At 37.9% G+C, this 16,949-nt stretch overlaps 1 protein-coding gene across 1 annotated transcript; it reads left to right on the top strand.

The window, feature by feature from the left end:
* Window positions 1-44: 44 nt before the first annotated feature.
* LOC145398500 (thiol S-methyltransferase TMT1A-like) lies at window positions 45-9,963 on the top strand. The gene is made up of 5 exons (XM_080271376.1): window positions 45-193; window positions 3,912-4,072; window positions 7,715-7,849; window positions 8,896-9,014; window positions 9,706-9,963. The coding sequence occupies exons 1-5, from the start codon at window positions 45-47 to the stop codon at window positions 9,961-9,963; spliced, it is 822 nt and encodes a 273-aa protein (XP_080127502.1).
* Window positions 9,964-16,949: the final 6,986 nt, after the last annotated feature.

Genomic DNA, 16,949 nt, shown 5'->3' on the forward strand with positions numbered 1-16,949 from the left:
GTGGGGTCTTGTTTGTCTAATTGGCACATCTCTTGGTAGAAAGGATGATATCTCTTGATTTTCTGCCGAAAGAAACTGTAATATATGAAAATATAAGGCAGGCGTCGTCTGTCATAAAGGACTATGCAGAGAATCGTAAGGAGGTAGTGTACGGAGGACTGGGTATTGCTGTTGGTGTACTCATCACTGCCAAGTATGGAACGGGTTTAAGGAAGAGGTGTGTATAATCTAGCATCATTTACCATTCCTTCCAATTTATGTATCCCCCAGAGGTGTAATTTAAGGCCAGATGACGGTATCTGTAATGCTGGCTAGATCATCTATTGCACAACTTTCTGCAGATTATATATCTGGGAATTAAGATTTGACCAAGATCACAGTATAATCTATAGTCCCATGTAGTCAGTGTTCATATTCACTATTTCTTTCATGTTCAGAATTAATTATTGTTCGAATTTTAAAAATTTCATTTTCAGGGTAATTTTAGCAATCTTCATTAGAGAAAATTATAATTTAGTTTTTGAGGGAACAAAGAAAATTCTTTCTGATATAGGTGCCAGTTTTATTAATTATTTATGAAACGGGTGCGGCCTTTCCGTATTTTCCGTTGAAATTGGTATTTCACAGGTTACTTGTTATTATGCCTCTTTTTACCATAGCTACTGGGGATATTTATAAGCTCACCTCTGAAAGCTAGAAATAAGGAATGGGTAAAGATTCTGCCAACGTCAGCCAGTAGCCAGTTTGGTGAATAATTATGCCTGTTTTATGTAGATATCTAACATTAAATAGATACCAGGATCAAAGGACTTTCTTTTTGACTGCTGTAGAGAACCCATATCCTGCTCATTATGAGTTCTGTGTACCGGTATTTTATTCCAGCTTCTTTGCAGTGATTAGCTATACTGTATTCAGATGAAAGTGAATCATAAGAGTCTGGGAGTGTTAATACTGTATAGTTTTATTTCATATTGGTTGCCTTGGTGATATGTTTTTTTGTTGTCAGAATAATTTCTTTTTTGTCAGAATAATATTTGGTTAACAAGAAAATCATCATCATCATCATCATCATCATCATCATCCAGAGCTCCTGTCCTACTCTAGGGCAGGGTGAGTATGTTAAAGTTATAGTATCAGCCAAATACAAAATTGCGAGATTTTGATCCATTTTTTCGGTATTGTAGACAGTTCTAAGACACTTTTCTCCTGTGGCATTTTTGTCACACATTATTTTTATTTTACTCTTGAAGATAACATATCCTAACGTTCGAGAGTAAAATAGAAATAATTTGTGACAAAAATGGCATAGAAGAATAGTGTCTCAGAATTGTCTAAAATACCCCCAAAACAGATCAAAATCTTGTAATTCTGTTTTGGCTGAAACTATAGTAATACCAAAAAAAAAAATTGTTAAAGTGAGAGAAGGGAGACAGAGAGTGGGTGATACTTAGAACTAATGGAAATTGAGGGAGAGAGGAAAGGTTAAGTAATAGAGTATAAGAGAGGAAAAGAGATGTAAGGATGAGGGAAAGAGGATAAGTGAGGTAAGATGAGGGAATAAGGAGAGAAGATAGCCAAGTGAAGTAAAGAGAGAGAGAGAGAGAGAGAGAAGTGAGGTAAAGGTAGGGAATAAGAATGGGAGAGAGGAAAAGTGAGATGTGTGAGAGTAAGGGTGGGTGAGAGGAAAAATGAGATAAAGATGAGTGAGTAAGGGAGGGAGAGAGATAAAGTTGGGTAATGATGAGAGGGGGAGAGAATAGCAAGCAGTTAACTCCATGCATCTAATTCATAAATGGTCTTAACTTATTTTTACAATATATAAATATCCATGCCAGTTAAATACTAGCTATAAGGAATAATATTGTTTTTTTTTTAAATTATTTTTCATGATACTGTACCTGTATTATAAGATGACATATTTTCTGATTCATTGTTAGTACGGTAGTAGTAGTTGTTGCCCCAGGGTCATCTGAAATGTGAGCCGAGTGGTCTACAGACTGAAGATGCATTCTTCCTGCAGTCCACCATAGGAAATAGAGAGGGAACTGAGGTTCATTTGCTTAACCAGACAGTGACACCGCATGGCTATATCAGTGCCACCACATGAAGGCATCCCTGTTCAGTGCCATTGTTATAATCTCGATACAAGGTTATTCAGTTTGTGTGAGGCTCTTCAAACCGAGGGGATTTGATACAGCGTTCATTAAGCTCCTTCCCTACAGGAGGTCGTCCTTAAGCCAAATATTGTAATAGCATCTGGTCACAGCAAGAATAGCCTGGAGTAAAAGTGATTTCAACCAAAGGATGTTAGTTCACTTTAGTTTGGTTGTAAAAATGTTTGGTAGCTCAAGAAAGTTTAAAAATACAGACTTGTATGTCTCAAGGTCACTAAATACAGTAGGCAACAATGAGAGGCAGAGGATGGAGGGAATAATGCCTGTTGAATGTGCTTGTTCTTCTGGTCACAGTCATGCATATACATACCGTGCTGCTTGCATTGCTTGTAGCTTCTGTGACCAAGACCCTTTTATGGCCTTAATTAGTGGATGAATAACATTCTGTACATGTGGAATCCCACATACTCTGGCCACCATTTATTTATTTATTTATTTACTTTTTGTACTGAATATGGAAACCTACATACTATACTTTTTTTTTTATAGCTATTTCATATGTAGGGTTTATTCTGTTGTATATTTAACATGTGAAGTAAACAGTTAAGATCAGTGAATGCAGTAGGCTACCCATCTGTATGAAACTTACTGATGTCCAAATAATATGACAAACTTTTTAAAACAGTTTGATACAATGAGTACCGGTATGTTTGATTATTGGCACCATTTAATTATATTAGTTAGGAGAGACTTTTCAAACTGGAAGAGTTAGATGTCATCATCATTAACTCTTTTAGCTAATGCAAGTAGGCTTTTCTAAGCAGAATACAGTAAATCCTCTTTAACCCGTTAACTGCTCTATACAGCCTGGGCTGTTCTGAGTGCAACTGCTCAATACAGCCCCGGCTGCGCAGATGAATTTCGAATATAGTGCCATGATGACCAAGGCTGACCCATGTAAGCTTGTTTGAGCCTTCAAAACCGAAACCGGAAAAAAAAAAAAAAAAAAAAAATATGGTACATTCCAATTGGGAATCAGACACTTTGATGTTCATCCATGGCTTTACCAAGGTAAATATTGAGCTAATATTTCGTTACTATATACTTTGGCATGTGTTCTCCCAATTCCTAAGACAAAATTTGGCCTTTGGGAAATTTCATTTTTACCCACATGTCTGCGCATCATGGACACCTCCAAAAAACTGCCATGCGCAGTTAACGGGTTAAACAAACCCCTATTACAAAATTTTGACTTCAGAAATTTTTTTGAGCCAACCAAACAAACTTCTTATATACTGGAAAGATTTAGTTATTAAAGTGGATGCAGCCCACCAACTGAGTGACAATGTGATGGCTTAGATTGAGTTTGTACAGTACAGTACTGTATTGACCTCATGAGATTAAAACATGATTGTGTACTGTACAGTATACAGTACTGTATCATACTGAATGACTGCAGTAAATTATGACAGTTTCAGAGCTTGTCAGTTGTGAGTACTGGTCTTGTGGTGAATCTCATGCAGGCTGATACAGATTCTAATATACAGCCAGAGGATATATTTTTTTTTTTAATGACAAAGAAAGAAGAAAAACCTTGTCCCAAGGGCTTATTGTAAATTACAACACTTCACTATGAGGAACATTGTATGCTAGGCTGAATTGTCTTGCTGTAGTGTTAATAAACAAGAAAAAAGAGAGAATTATACTGATTAGCTAAGCTTCAGTGTGTTAGCTTTATAAACGTAGCTGGATAAAGTTTCCATTTCAGATATCATGCATCATTTCTCTTGTTTCCAGATTCTTTGCTTGGTTGAATAGTAAAGCAGTACAGATGAAAAAAGAGGATTATGAACAGCTAAGGAAAGAGTTGTTTGTTCCTCTTGCAGAAGTTAAATCACATGACCCTGAGCTGCTGAAAGAAAATTCAATCAGAATTCTAGAAATTGGTGTTGGTGTTGGTAAGTGAATCTCTCTTCTCATTTATACCTTCAGTACACATTATTTTTAGTGTGATATCATGCCCCCATTGCTGTATTTTGCTCCTTAAAAAAAAAAAAAAAAAAAAAAAAAAAAAATGCCATTGTGAAATTTATCAGTATCTTGGACAACGTCTCTATCTATCTATCTATAGCCCGACGCCCTAATCCCGCAAAGGGTGGCCGCAGACAAAACGCCTCCAAGTCACTCTGTCACCCACCATTTGACTCCCCTCCCCCCAACTCACTCCCCCCTCCCTCATATACGTAATATACGTAATGTTTTATATATTCATCCGTGTTCCCAGCTTGTAGCTAATGGTACGGTAATTTCTGACTACACTATATCAAACTCAGTTCATTGTAACTAGTATAGTACCGTAGTTAGTGCTTAACTAGTGTTTTGGGCTGTAATATGTAAGACCCTTTAGCAGTAACATGCATATAAACTCACACAAAACAGTCTTCACAGCAGCACTAGTGTATATGGTGGTCTCCATATAATTTAAACACCATCCAAGGTCCAGCAGGAAATTTAACTTCTTCAGTCTGATGAGGTAGTGTTTGTTTATTTTTTTCTGTGCTATCTACAGACCATTTTATTCAGCTTTGGAGAAACTTTCTAAACTGGAGAGGTTAGGTAAAGCATTTGGTTATGCCCTGACTGCAATACATTGTTCAAAAGCTGAATAAATCCATGAGGAGGCAGGAAAAATAAGTCAGTAAAATTCATCACCAGACTGAAGATTTTAAATATGAAGCCAGAGGGTTTTAGCTCATTTATATGCATTCACATACCAATATCATTCTGCATTATTTGTGGTATGTTGGTGTCTGTAGTTGCTGTGCAATAACTTGACCCAGATTTTCATTCTTTTGTAGCTAATATCACAAACTAAGGTGCAGATAAGGGCAGCATTACATCTTGCCATCCTTTCCATGGTACTTCTTCATGACTAGCATCATATTCTAGTGTTACTCATTCATTACGACACAGTGTTCAAGATGGAGAGATTGCAATTTTAGGGCAAGTTAAAGTAAAAAAGAGTATACAGTAGTTAATCTCTAGCCGGATGGCCATTACCTGGACCCTGTGATCTGGTTGTTTGAAACCATTCTTTGTACATTTTTTCGTAATATCCGGACAAAATGCATGTGTGTAGGTGGAAATTATAGCCGTATGAACATTTTCCGCGCCTGGCTGGGCAAGAATAGCCCTGTGGCACTGCCCTGTCTGGCTGGGTAGCTCATCCAGCATCCGCTAGAAACCCCCTCGGTTGTTCCCAGTTTCCGCCCAGCAACAGTGTTAGTAAACAGCTCCTTTCAGACTGTTGTTATAGTGGTACATGTGGTGGTTTTTATGGTTATTCCCTACAGTCTTGAGGCCTTGCTATTCCTTGCATGCCTCTTCCTAGGGTGTGATGATGGCCTCTCCTCCAGGGAGAAGAAAGAGGGTAGTGCTGACACTTTAGAAGCAGCAGATCCTAGGTAAGATTGATGCAGGATGATTGAATCATGAGTGTTGATGTTGCTTTTATTCTAGCTTACTGAACCATATCGTGATTTTATTCTGTTTTTCCATGATTTTATTCCATTTTACCAGTATGTTTTCTGTACCCACTGCATTTTTCTTTTGTAGCCTTTTTTTTTTTTTTTTTTTTTTTTTTTTTTTTCACTGCAGGGTATGGCCCTGAGTGGTGATTGCTTGTCTGTCGTTGATGGGTCTGCTTGACCATGGTAATTGCTTGGGTGTGCTTTATAGGCCTGCTTGACCAGTTAGTAGTGTTAGACAGCAGGAACAAGTGTCATACAGTGTACTGTACTGGCCTTTTACACTGGCTTTCAAAGTTAGGTTATGTATGAATGGGGGCCAGGGGTGAAGCCCATTATCCATACAGAATCATTACCTGGACGTGCCTTTGGCTCTGTTACGTTGGATAATCGAGGGATTACTGTAATACTGTGTTTCCATGCATGTGTTAGGAGTGTAATGCTGTATGGTAGTAAGACCTAGGCAGTAAAGAAAGAGGATATTCGCAGGCTTAGACATACAGAAATGGCAATGATTTGGTGGATGTGTAACGTGTCCCTGAGTGCAAGACCCGGGGGGCTAGGTTCATGATGGAAGAGTTGAGAAGTAGGATGGAACAAGAGTGTATTGGTGTTTTTGATGAGGGGTAGATTGAGATGGTTTAGGCATGTAGAGAGGATTGGGGGATGATAATTGGGTGCAGAAAGTGAGAAGTGGTAGTGTTAGGGGTAGGGTAACATGAGGGAGAACGAAAATTACCTGGGATGAGGTCATTGAGTGTGACCTCAGGGATAAGGGACTACATAGGGAAGCTGCCAGAGATCAAGCAGCATGGAGAGCCGCCATTACGTGACCAAGGCCGACGCATGCAAGCATGTTGGAGCCTTCAAAAACAAAATGAAATGAACTCTCCTGGGCTTTATAATCTCAGTCTCATATGGTTGCACTGTACTTTACTTTTTCCTTGTGTATTGAGCAGTAGTCTTCACCATCTCATAGTCATATTTTGTTTCAGCTGATGGCTGATGATTTCATTTAAATAAGTTAGTTATAGTAGGCTGAGAATGTTAATACTATCACAATTAACCCTCTCATGGTCAGCACAACTTTGGTATTCCACTCCAGCTAATGTTAGATAGTTTTATTCAGCTGAGAGTGAGACATATGCTTGGGAGAGTAACAGGTGTCCTGTCTGGAAAAATTATGATACAGTAAAAGTTTGCCTGTTCTCGCTTTTATCAGATTGGGTCATTCCGCATTTAGTCTGGTTTAGTGATGGTTTGCTCTACTGTATTTTCCCATGTGAAATGTGTATTAACACGATACCGGTAATGTATTGTATGCGACTGCAGTACAGTAGCTATTTTTTTTTTAAGGTTCTGCATTTTATGCTGCTTCACATGTTAGACACACATGGACCATATTTTGGGTATAATAGGTTTAAAATTAAACACACACAATGATAAATGGGGGAAAAGTGTTAAGTTCAGTAACTTGTCATAAAGCTAGAACAACAAGTCTTAAATGACTTAGGATCCCAAGGCAGGAATGAGCTCAGATTATTCTTTTATCACCTTCGGTAAGATGACATAATAGTTCAATCTTGCTACCTTCAGACAGTGTTATTCAGCTTTGGGGAGTACCCAAGTAGGGAAGAAGTAAATTAATGCTAAACTTAATCCTTCCAGTAGAAAGATCTCACCAGAGCTCAATAAAAATCATCTGGAGATAGCAAGAATAAACCAGTGAAATGCATTATTAGATTCAAGGGATTAACATGCATTTGTGCATGAGGGTGTGTTAGAATGTATCAGTGTTAGGCCATTAACATGCATTTGTGCATGATGGTGTGTTATTAGAATGTATCAGCGTCATTCCTTGGAATGGTATTAGTATTTAAATTAAAAGTGAGAGCATTGCAGGTGGAAATATTATCCCCTTTATTACATTCAGTTGACATTATTGATAGTTCTCCCACTTTTATACTGTCTCATGCCTTGTTTTTGGATCCTACTTCACCTCATCTCTAGGGGGGAAGAAAGATCAGAATGATAATGATGTTGGAGTACTATAAACTGTTGCCATAATTCCAGGATCAAACTTGACCCATTACCCTGATGGCTCTCATCTGATTGTGGTGGACCCCAACCCTTACTTTGAGAAGTACTACAATGAAAACCGTGCAAACTTTCCAAATATCAAGAGTGAGTCCGTCATTGTAGCTACAGGTATGATTAAGTTCTCATATGTTCTAGAAACACTGGTCTAGGCAGGTAGCTTAATATTTATGACCAAAAGATGGTTTGTTTTTGCAATGTGTGTGATCGTGTAGTTTTTTACGGGGGTGGTGAATGCCATTTAGTCGTTTTTTTAACCACTTCGGTCTATTCTTGCAATCTCAAGACAGTTTCACTGAACATACGAATTGCATCTTGTATTGAAGGGGTTATTGAAAGGTGTGTCTCATTCTTCCATTGTGAAAAAGCTTTCCTGAACCAGCTGAAATCATCTGTAGATAATATAACGAGAGTATAATATACAATATAAGAAGTCCTTGAATTGAAGGGGTTAATATCACAATTGTTGTGGCTGTTGTTGTTATTGGTATTATTATTGTTGTTGTTGTGTAACTCCAGGATGATCTGAACGTGAACTGTAGGCTGAAGTTGCCCTTCGACCAGCCACTCATGGGATATAGAGGGAGGTAAGGGATATTTGTACAGTATCGGTATAGCCAGTGAGTGAAGTCAGCTGGTAATATGGGGGCCACCACGGGAAGTTGTTCCGCTTCACTACTTGTTTCTTTTTTAACCTTCATATTCAGTGCTGTTGGTAGGATGCAGCTTTGCAGCCATATGGAAACAGTGCTGTTTTGTTGCTGCCCATCATGGCCATGCAAAGCTGGAGTTGGGTTAATCACATAATGGGTAAAATTAGAACTGTATGAAAAAGACAGATTTATAAATGTTGTGATAGGTATGGTGTGTTTGTGTATTGACGTTACATGAACCGTAGTGTAATGGAGAAATTAAACAGGTTCATTATTTGTGTTATGACAGAACATTGGTCTGATAGAGTTGCCTTCGCTGCATTTTGTGAAGGTACCATACATTATATACCAAGTTATAATTGCAGTATTTTGATTATACTACAAACTGTTATGTAGCCAAGACTGTGTTGTGGTCTACCCACATCTGTTTTCAGGATACATTGAGAGATGAATACTAAATTTGTACAGTACCAGTATATTAATCTCTCTTGATTTCTTTGGCAGGTGAAGACATGGACATGGTGAAGAGTGAGAGTGTTGATGTGGTGGTGACAACAGCTGTTCTTTGCAGTGTGAAAGATATGGCTAAGGTTATTAGTCAGATCAAGAGGGTTCTTGCACCTGTGAGTATGATCAAGTTTGGTATAGACTTCTTATATGTGCATTTTTTTTATCATTGTTTGAAAGGATTAGAATTGTGACCATGTGACTGTTTGAATACCAGCTTGTTATTGTTGTACTGCTTTATATTCTACATTGCTTCATAAATTGCAGCCTGTCTTCCAGTTAAGATGCACTGTATTTTTTTTTTTTTTTTTTTTTTTGTAAATCACAAAAGCTGGGCAGTTTAAAATTTTTGCGCTAATGCAGATGAATTGGGAGTTTCTGTATATCTGTCTGTTGCCAGATTCCTGAATCCTGTAAGGGATAGCTACAAGCAAATTCCCATCACTTCTCCCTGCCCTCTGCCAATTGGCTACCCTCCATCCAACTTGCACTCCTCTCTCTCACATATCTCTCCTCTCATCCTTTTTTGTTGTATTGCTTTTCTTGTGTTTGGGCAGAACTCCCCCTGTCCTCTTGATATAGGGAATTGTGATGGAGTTGAATCATTAAAAGGTACTGTAATTAACTTACACCTAAATAACCATTTATTCAAATTAGATTTCAGTCATTTCAGTCTTCTGGCAAACTGTGTTTATATTAGCCTTGTACAATCCATTATTTATGATACTAGTAGCTGTAAATTTATCATTAACTACTGTACTATATTTATGATTTACTTAATTCATTATTTTTCTTGTGTTTTCATAGGGTGGCAAATACTTCTTCATGGAGCACATTCGTGAGTGGGACCAAGAAAAGCATGGCATGCGGTTGTTCTTCCAGCGTGCTCTGTCCTTGTTTTTTTGGCCATTTATGTTTGATGGTTGTCACGTCAACAGAGACCCTCTGCCAGCCATCAATGCTGTGGGTTTCTCTGATGTGAAAGCTGAACATCTCTATGCACCCATGCCATTTGCTGTACTCCAGGTTTGCTCTCCTCATCTGAGGGGGGTTGTTACCAAATAGACCTAAATAGGCTTCAGGAATCATATGCTAAGGCTCATATTGTTGTTAGCTTAAAAGACTTTAGCACCTGTTCTTTATGAATGTTTCTGCATTCATGTTAATATTCTTATGTACCTGTATGTAATATTGTTTCATTCATCCATTCATCATCTAATTCTGTGTTGCCCCATGAGGAGCGTAAGAGCCGGGGACTAGGCTAGTTGATCCTGACATTTAAGATGACAGTGACCAGCCTCACTAATCCCAGAGTGGCATTACGTGAGTAGTACGGTAAACCCCAACCACCCTTTGAATATAAACCTTCCCAAGCTCAATCCAACTGTAGCGCCTTACGGTACTTACCTACAAAACCACCATGTGCCATAATTGGGTTATATGGTTACCACCCATCGTAGTAAATGGTTTCCTGATGAACAGGAACTGTTTGGCTTGTCACTCAGTGTAGAGTCACTTGTACACAGAAGGAAGAGGAAAGAGTAAAGGTAAGAATGACAGAAGAAGAAGGAAGAAAGAGAGCAAAGGGAATTTGCCTGAGAGCAGCCCTGCATCGAGTGAGTGGATGGCGAGCATGTTGGTATTAAAGAGATATTGATTTGTCCATCTGTTGTCAGATGCTTTAATTCTGTAGGGGGTGGCCGCAAGCAAATTGTCTCTGTATCACCCCGTCCTTTGCCATTTGGTTATCCTCTCTCCACCTCACAACCCCTCTTTTCTGTACTGGTATGGTATCTCTCCCATCCATCCATCCATAAATAACATTAAAGACAATATTGTGCTGAGATGTAATATGTAAGATAAATCACTGACAAAGAGGTGTTAAAGAGTTTCCTAAGTTAATGACAGTGTAAGCCTAAGTCTTTTATGTATGTTAGAAGAGTATTCCTAAACGTCATAACTTATACAACTAGTACTGTATATTGGGGGGGGGGGAATTGATAATTTAGGTTTATAGGTAGCAATGGAACTTTGAACATGTGATCGGTTTGTATTTCACTATGGAATTACTGGAAAAAAGGGCATTAATAGGGCAACATACTCTGTAATAAGGACTTCCTGTACACTACAACATTCATAAAACATACTGAGTTTTAAGTTTCATATAAGATTGTTTAAGCTTTCATTTGAACTCAGTATAGTTACCAAACACTTCAGAGATGAACTTGAGAAAAATAATTATAGTGTGAAAGTATGACTGTAAAAAAAATTATTTCTGACTGTCATCAACTGACTTTGGGATTATTATCAGTTAAGGAGGCTCACTAGCACCTCTTCCTTTCGCAGTTTATTTTTTGATATGGCTGGTTGATTTCCTTTTGTACAGTATTGGTGATGAGTATGGTGATATTAGAAGGACTCATATAATGCAGAAGAACAGTGTGAGGTCACTTATAAATCACTTAGGAAGATGTGTTAGAAAGCTTTTTTAATTGAAGGGAATATGGGCCTTTGAAATTGTTTAACATAGGAATCTGCTAATATATTTTGTGAGTACAGGCCCAAGTCAACAACTGTATATCAGGTGCAGGGGTATTCATAATGTTATGAAAATTGAATTGAACTTTGTTTCAAGATAGCAGTGTTGCATCTGCATCTGGTTTATGTATTTGTTGAATGGCAAAGAATGCACTTTAAATTTTCCTTGCAATCTTTTAAACATAACAGTTGACTAAATAGTTTTGTCTCACAGTTAGTTCTGAAGTGATATACTGAATGCTGTGGTTTGTGGGATAGTGCAGAGAACCGTGAATGTGTGAATTATTATTGGATTAAAGTATGATCCATTTCCCTGGGTGCTCTGTTAATAGTTTTCCCTGCTGTCTTTTAAAATTTTCTTTTAATCCCCTTCACTCATTTGGGATAGGATGAGGATGAAACTTGTTTAATTTCAGTCCCAGTGGTACACTTAGTAAGGCTGGGTTATGATCATTTTTCCTGCTCTCTAATTTTCCCTTTCTTTTAAGTCCTGCTCACTCCTTTAGGCATTTTAAATAAGATAAGGATGATGTTTGTTTAATTTCATTCCTGATGTTACTGTTGAATTGTTTGGGGCTGGGGTGCTTCCCTCAACTGCACAAAATTTTCTGGCAGTAGAAAGAAAAAAAATCTACATTTTAGGTTATCCTTTAAGGTTAAAAATGATGTTAATCATTGGTGCTTAAGTGCATCCCTCGTCTAAAAGAAATCATTTGACAGTTCCTTAATGAGAATCCTGAATTATCTGAGCCTGTTTCCAGAGGTAAAGTAAAAATATGTCAGTAATCATAATCATCATCCCAGCCCTATATCCAACTTGAATTGTGTAAAGGAAAGGTGTTATTATCTCAAGACTTAGTTCTCTCTTTGTAGAAGTGGAACCTACTCCCCATTTTCCCATATCACTCCCTCATGCATAGAGGTAACAAAACAACTGTATTTCAAGTGTTTTAGCTGCTAATAGTTATATTGAGCGTGCACACCGTATGTGCACCAGTCTATTGAGCAAGATTTATTTTTTAAAGAAACAAGTTATATTGAACAGAATGAACTGGTACAGTGCACATATGCCAAACTGATGGACAGTATTGTGTTGTTTATTTAACTTTTTGAGTATGATGACACCTTATTTTATTGTATTCATTTATTTATTTAAGTAATTGATTGCTCATTTTAATTTTTAAGAAAGTCATGCCATTCCATATAAGTTTCTTCAGATGAAGTGAGACATTTAATTGTAGGGGGTTGAATTATACCCTTCATTAACCTATTGACTTCTACAGTGCTCTCCTAAGTTTAATAGAATCTTCTGTCAGAAGACATTAATGTATTGAAGGGTTAAGTATATTGTATTACTTGGAGCTCTTCATACTGTATAACTATATTCAGCCACTGTTTAGCCATGTTTTAGGATACTGTATTTTGTTCATTATTTGTTATAGACAAAGTACTTTAGAGTGATTTTGTGTGTATTTGGAGAAGCAGTTCTGTTATCATAACAGTTTCATTTATGCTAATAAAATAGAGAAGTCAGTCAGAGTTACCCAAGAGAATTATGAGTACAGTAGTTTATTCGTGTTTTTAAATGAGCCTACAGGCATGACCAGGTTGTTGTGAGATGCACAGCATTTACCAAAGACCTATTTATGGTCAGGCCTCAAAGCATTAACAGAATATATACACAGGCCTATGAAGATAGTTGTTATTGGAAGGTGTTCAGTAGGATTCATAATTACTCTATGTTTTTCTTTTATTCATTTATTCTTGCTACCTCCAGGATGTTTTGTTCAGCTGTAGGAAGGTCTGTCTCCCAAGCTAAGTAAAATTGCTTGGTGGTATCAATAAGAAAGTATAAAAGCTTAAAGAGGCCCTCCGATTAAAGAGGCTTATGCAGACATTTTGTTTGTAATTATAGTAGAGGTTCTTCAAGATGTATGCCTGTATTCATGGCATAGTTTTGTCCCCCCTCCCCCCCCCCTCCACTAACATTGTATCAGTACCTAGAGGCTCATTGTGGTCTGAGCTGACATCAGTGACACTTTTTGTTTATGCCAAAGCTTTGTCAATATTTTCAGGCCCAGGAAGTTGTATATCAACTCATATGAAGCAGTGTTAGTACATGCTGATCGTTAAGAACTATCTCTGATTACTACCATTTCATTTTACACTTACAGAGATAACCTGTACTGTTTAATAGCATTTTTGTGTCATTGTCAGGAGATATTGGTGCTTGGGGTTTGTTACTTAAGTCCCGTCCAGACGATCGAGCAATGCCCGCGGGCACAAGCGAGCAGTTTGCCTGTTGACAGGCTCACCGCTTGTGCCCGCGGGCAAATGTGTAAATTGCCACGGGCAATTTACGCATTTGCCCGCGGGCACAAGCGGTGAGCCCGTCAACAGGCAAACTGCTCGCTTGTGCCCGCGGGCATTGCTCGATCGTCTGGACGGGCCTTTAGAATGGTGGTAGGGTGCAGGGGGGGGGATGGGACAGTTATGGTATTGTTGCAGTTAAAACCCAAAATTAGTAAGAACTGGTTTAAACTAGTCAAAACCAATGTACTAGTGTACAACTAGTATTACCAAGGCATAACTAGTTGCACCTAAGGATGTTGGGGAAAACCCGAAATGTCAAGATTAAAAAGGTTAAACCTAGTTTTAGCTGAACATTTTAGTCAAAACTAGTTTCAGCAACAGCTTTGGATGACAAAACTAGATGTAGCAAATCACCACAGTGAATAGAGGTAAAAAATAGACAAAGATATTTAAATTTTGCAAACCTTTAATAACATGCGTAAAAATAATATACACTGCCAGGATTCTTTACTGTATTAAAACCAATCGGCACTGGAGTCAAGAGCAGAATGTTATCCTCCTGACGGCTCACGATCACCTAACTGACAGCGAACAAGCCACCCCACACAACAGCCACGGTGACTGAGTCGGCCAACCATATGACCAAACCACATGAACCAAACATGACCCGACTGTTACTACTGTTAATGACAGCTACACTTGTCGTCAAGTACCTTAATAGGCATGACACTTTTTTCACACTACACTGAAGTGGATTAAACATACAATCAAGATACTGCTAATCTTATCATGTGGATAAGATAAACATAATTTATAGCACCAAGTTTTCACTGAGGTGTCTGGCAGGTAAATACCAGAACACCTTGTTCTCTCAGACAGAGCAGTTGTTGAAACTAGTTTTGACTGGTGTTTAGATAAAACTAGGTGTAAAATCACTCCAGTCCTTCATTTTTGTTTTACCCAGCCCCCTTTGATGCAACTAGTTCTGCCTAGGTAATTTCATCATTCATTCATTGCCAGACGCCATGTATCCCAGACAGGGTGGCCAAGGGCTTAGAGTTAATTGTTTTACAGGGAGGGGCACTAATCCTCCACCAACCCCACTTGACGTAAGGATGCCAACAGCATCTGGTGTTCCCAGGCGGTCACCCATCCAAGTACTAACCAGACCCAACGTTGCTTAATACTAGTTGTTAAGTACAACAAATGTGACTTCTGGTTCTTACTAGTTTAAACCAGTTCTGACTGATATCGGGTTTTAACTGCAACAGTAAAAAAAAAAAAAAAAAAAAAAAAAAAAATCATAATTACTGCATAATGTTGTTTCTAGTTAATTTCAGTAGTGCAAATGAGAGACTGGCTGCAGTTCTTCTCTTCATAATGTAGTAAAATGCTCTTTTTTCATCTACTAATCAGTAGTTAGTGTACAATTCCATCCACATCATGTCCGTTCCAGTGCTAGTACAATTAGCAGCATTATGAAGCAGAACCAAACACTGCCATTTAAGTCTGCGTGAGTGTTGAAGAAAAGTTTTTTAGGGTCTGGTAAATGGAATGCTTATAACTGTCATGTCAAAAGAAGGGGATCAAAGTTGACATATATGGCATGCACTCATTGTGATGTAGCTTTGATTCGAAGACATCCGGTATATGCCATTGTCATCATTTAGTGATACTCAAGTCCTGTTTTGCTCTCTCAGACTCCTGTGACTCAGTAAGCTAAGTAAAATCATCTGACATAAACTGTGATAGGGCACTAAAAATTTCCCATTAATTAGAGGCTTAAAAATGACCGTATTGACAGTCTCAGACTCCCATGCTCACTCTTAGCTGAATGCAATCATCTTCTGTTAGCTGGAATAGAATTTAGTACTCGAATTGCTCTGGCTATGAGATGGTTAACATTATTTGATGTTTTTAGCCTCATGTTGGATTAAGGTGTAGTATTCTATAAGTGATATATTATTATTCCTCTAATTCTAAAAATTGGCCAGTTGCTGGTACATTTATAGATCTCAGCATCTCAGGATAACGTGGATATCAGATGTTTATCACTGTGAATTATGTTCTCTTATCATAGCCTAACCATGTGGAAATGATAATCACAGTATTCCTCACTTCCCAACCTCACTTCCCAATTTCAGGTACCACTATTGACACAAAAAGCATATATGATAATTTAAAAAACATACATTTACACACACAACCACTAACACTGCTTAACCCATGAAACCCAAGGAAATTTTTTATGCACAAATTTTATTGCTGTTTCCTGATGTTTTCATTTAATGTTGGGGGAGATTTTTTTAACTGGAAGGGTTAGATGTTGCATTTAATAATAATCCCTTTCAGCAGAAGGTGTTCCCTAAATTGTATCAAATCGTCTATTTGGTAACCATAATACAGCTTAAAAGATATTCTTGTATTGAAGGGGTTAAGTATGAAGCAGATACAGTCAGCTATAAAGATTTGCTCCAGCTTTCCCTGTATCATTTGAACCTGTGACATAGTAACCCTGTTTAGCAAAGAGTAAATGGACATGCACTGTGTAGCCAAATATAATTGGTACTTATTGACTGTCTTACAATAAATTTCTTGCATTTTACAGACTGGAAAGCTAGTATCATTCAGGGATGCGTGAAGTGAATTTCTGCAGTCGACATAGTTTCAGGTTGCTCTCTAATTCTACACCAGGATGGAGGAACATTGTAGCCATGATTTCTAACCAAATGAGAAATTGTTGTCGTCAGTAAAGATAATGGTTCAAAGCATTTCTAGACTATAGAATGAAGAGTTGGCAACAATGCTGTTAGTTATGAAGTTTAGAAAAGTTTCAGACCACCATCAACAGGTTTTCATTTGTGAAACTGTGCTTATGATTTCCCTTCATGTAGAAATAAGAGATGGAAGGTTTTGTGGAGATTTGCATGGAAAATATTGAACAGTGTCTAGTCAATTTTCAAATGGCTTATCTTGTCAGGTACCACTACATCCTGCTACCTCAGGCTTCTACCTCAAACTCTTTCTTTTGACAGTTAACCTTTTTTACCCGAGTTGTGTTTTGTTGTCTGATGTCATACTGTTTCATTCAGCCATGGAGACCCCATATAGTGAACTTAAGAATGTGGAGAAAGAGAATACTGTAATTTCAATAATCTGTCCCAAGTTGAATGAAATTCTCCGATGGTAGTAAGAAGAAA

This window comes from Coenobita brevimanus, chromosome 45 (assembly GCF_032717465.1).
Source record: "Coenobita brevimanus isolate Jiangsu-jjx chromosome 45, ASM3271746v2, whole genome shotgun sequence".
Taxonomy (NCBI): Eukaryota; Metazoa; Arthropoda; class Malacostraca; order Decapoda; family Coenobitidae; genus Coenobita; species Coenobita brevimanus.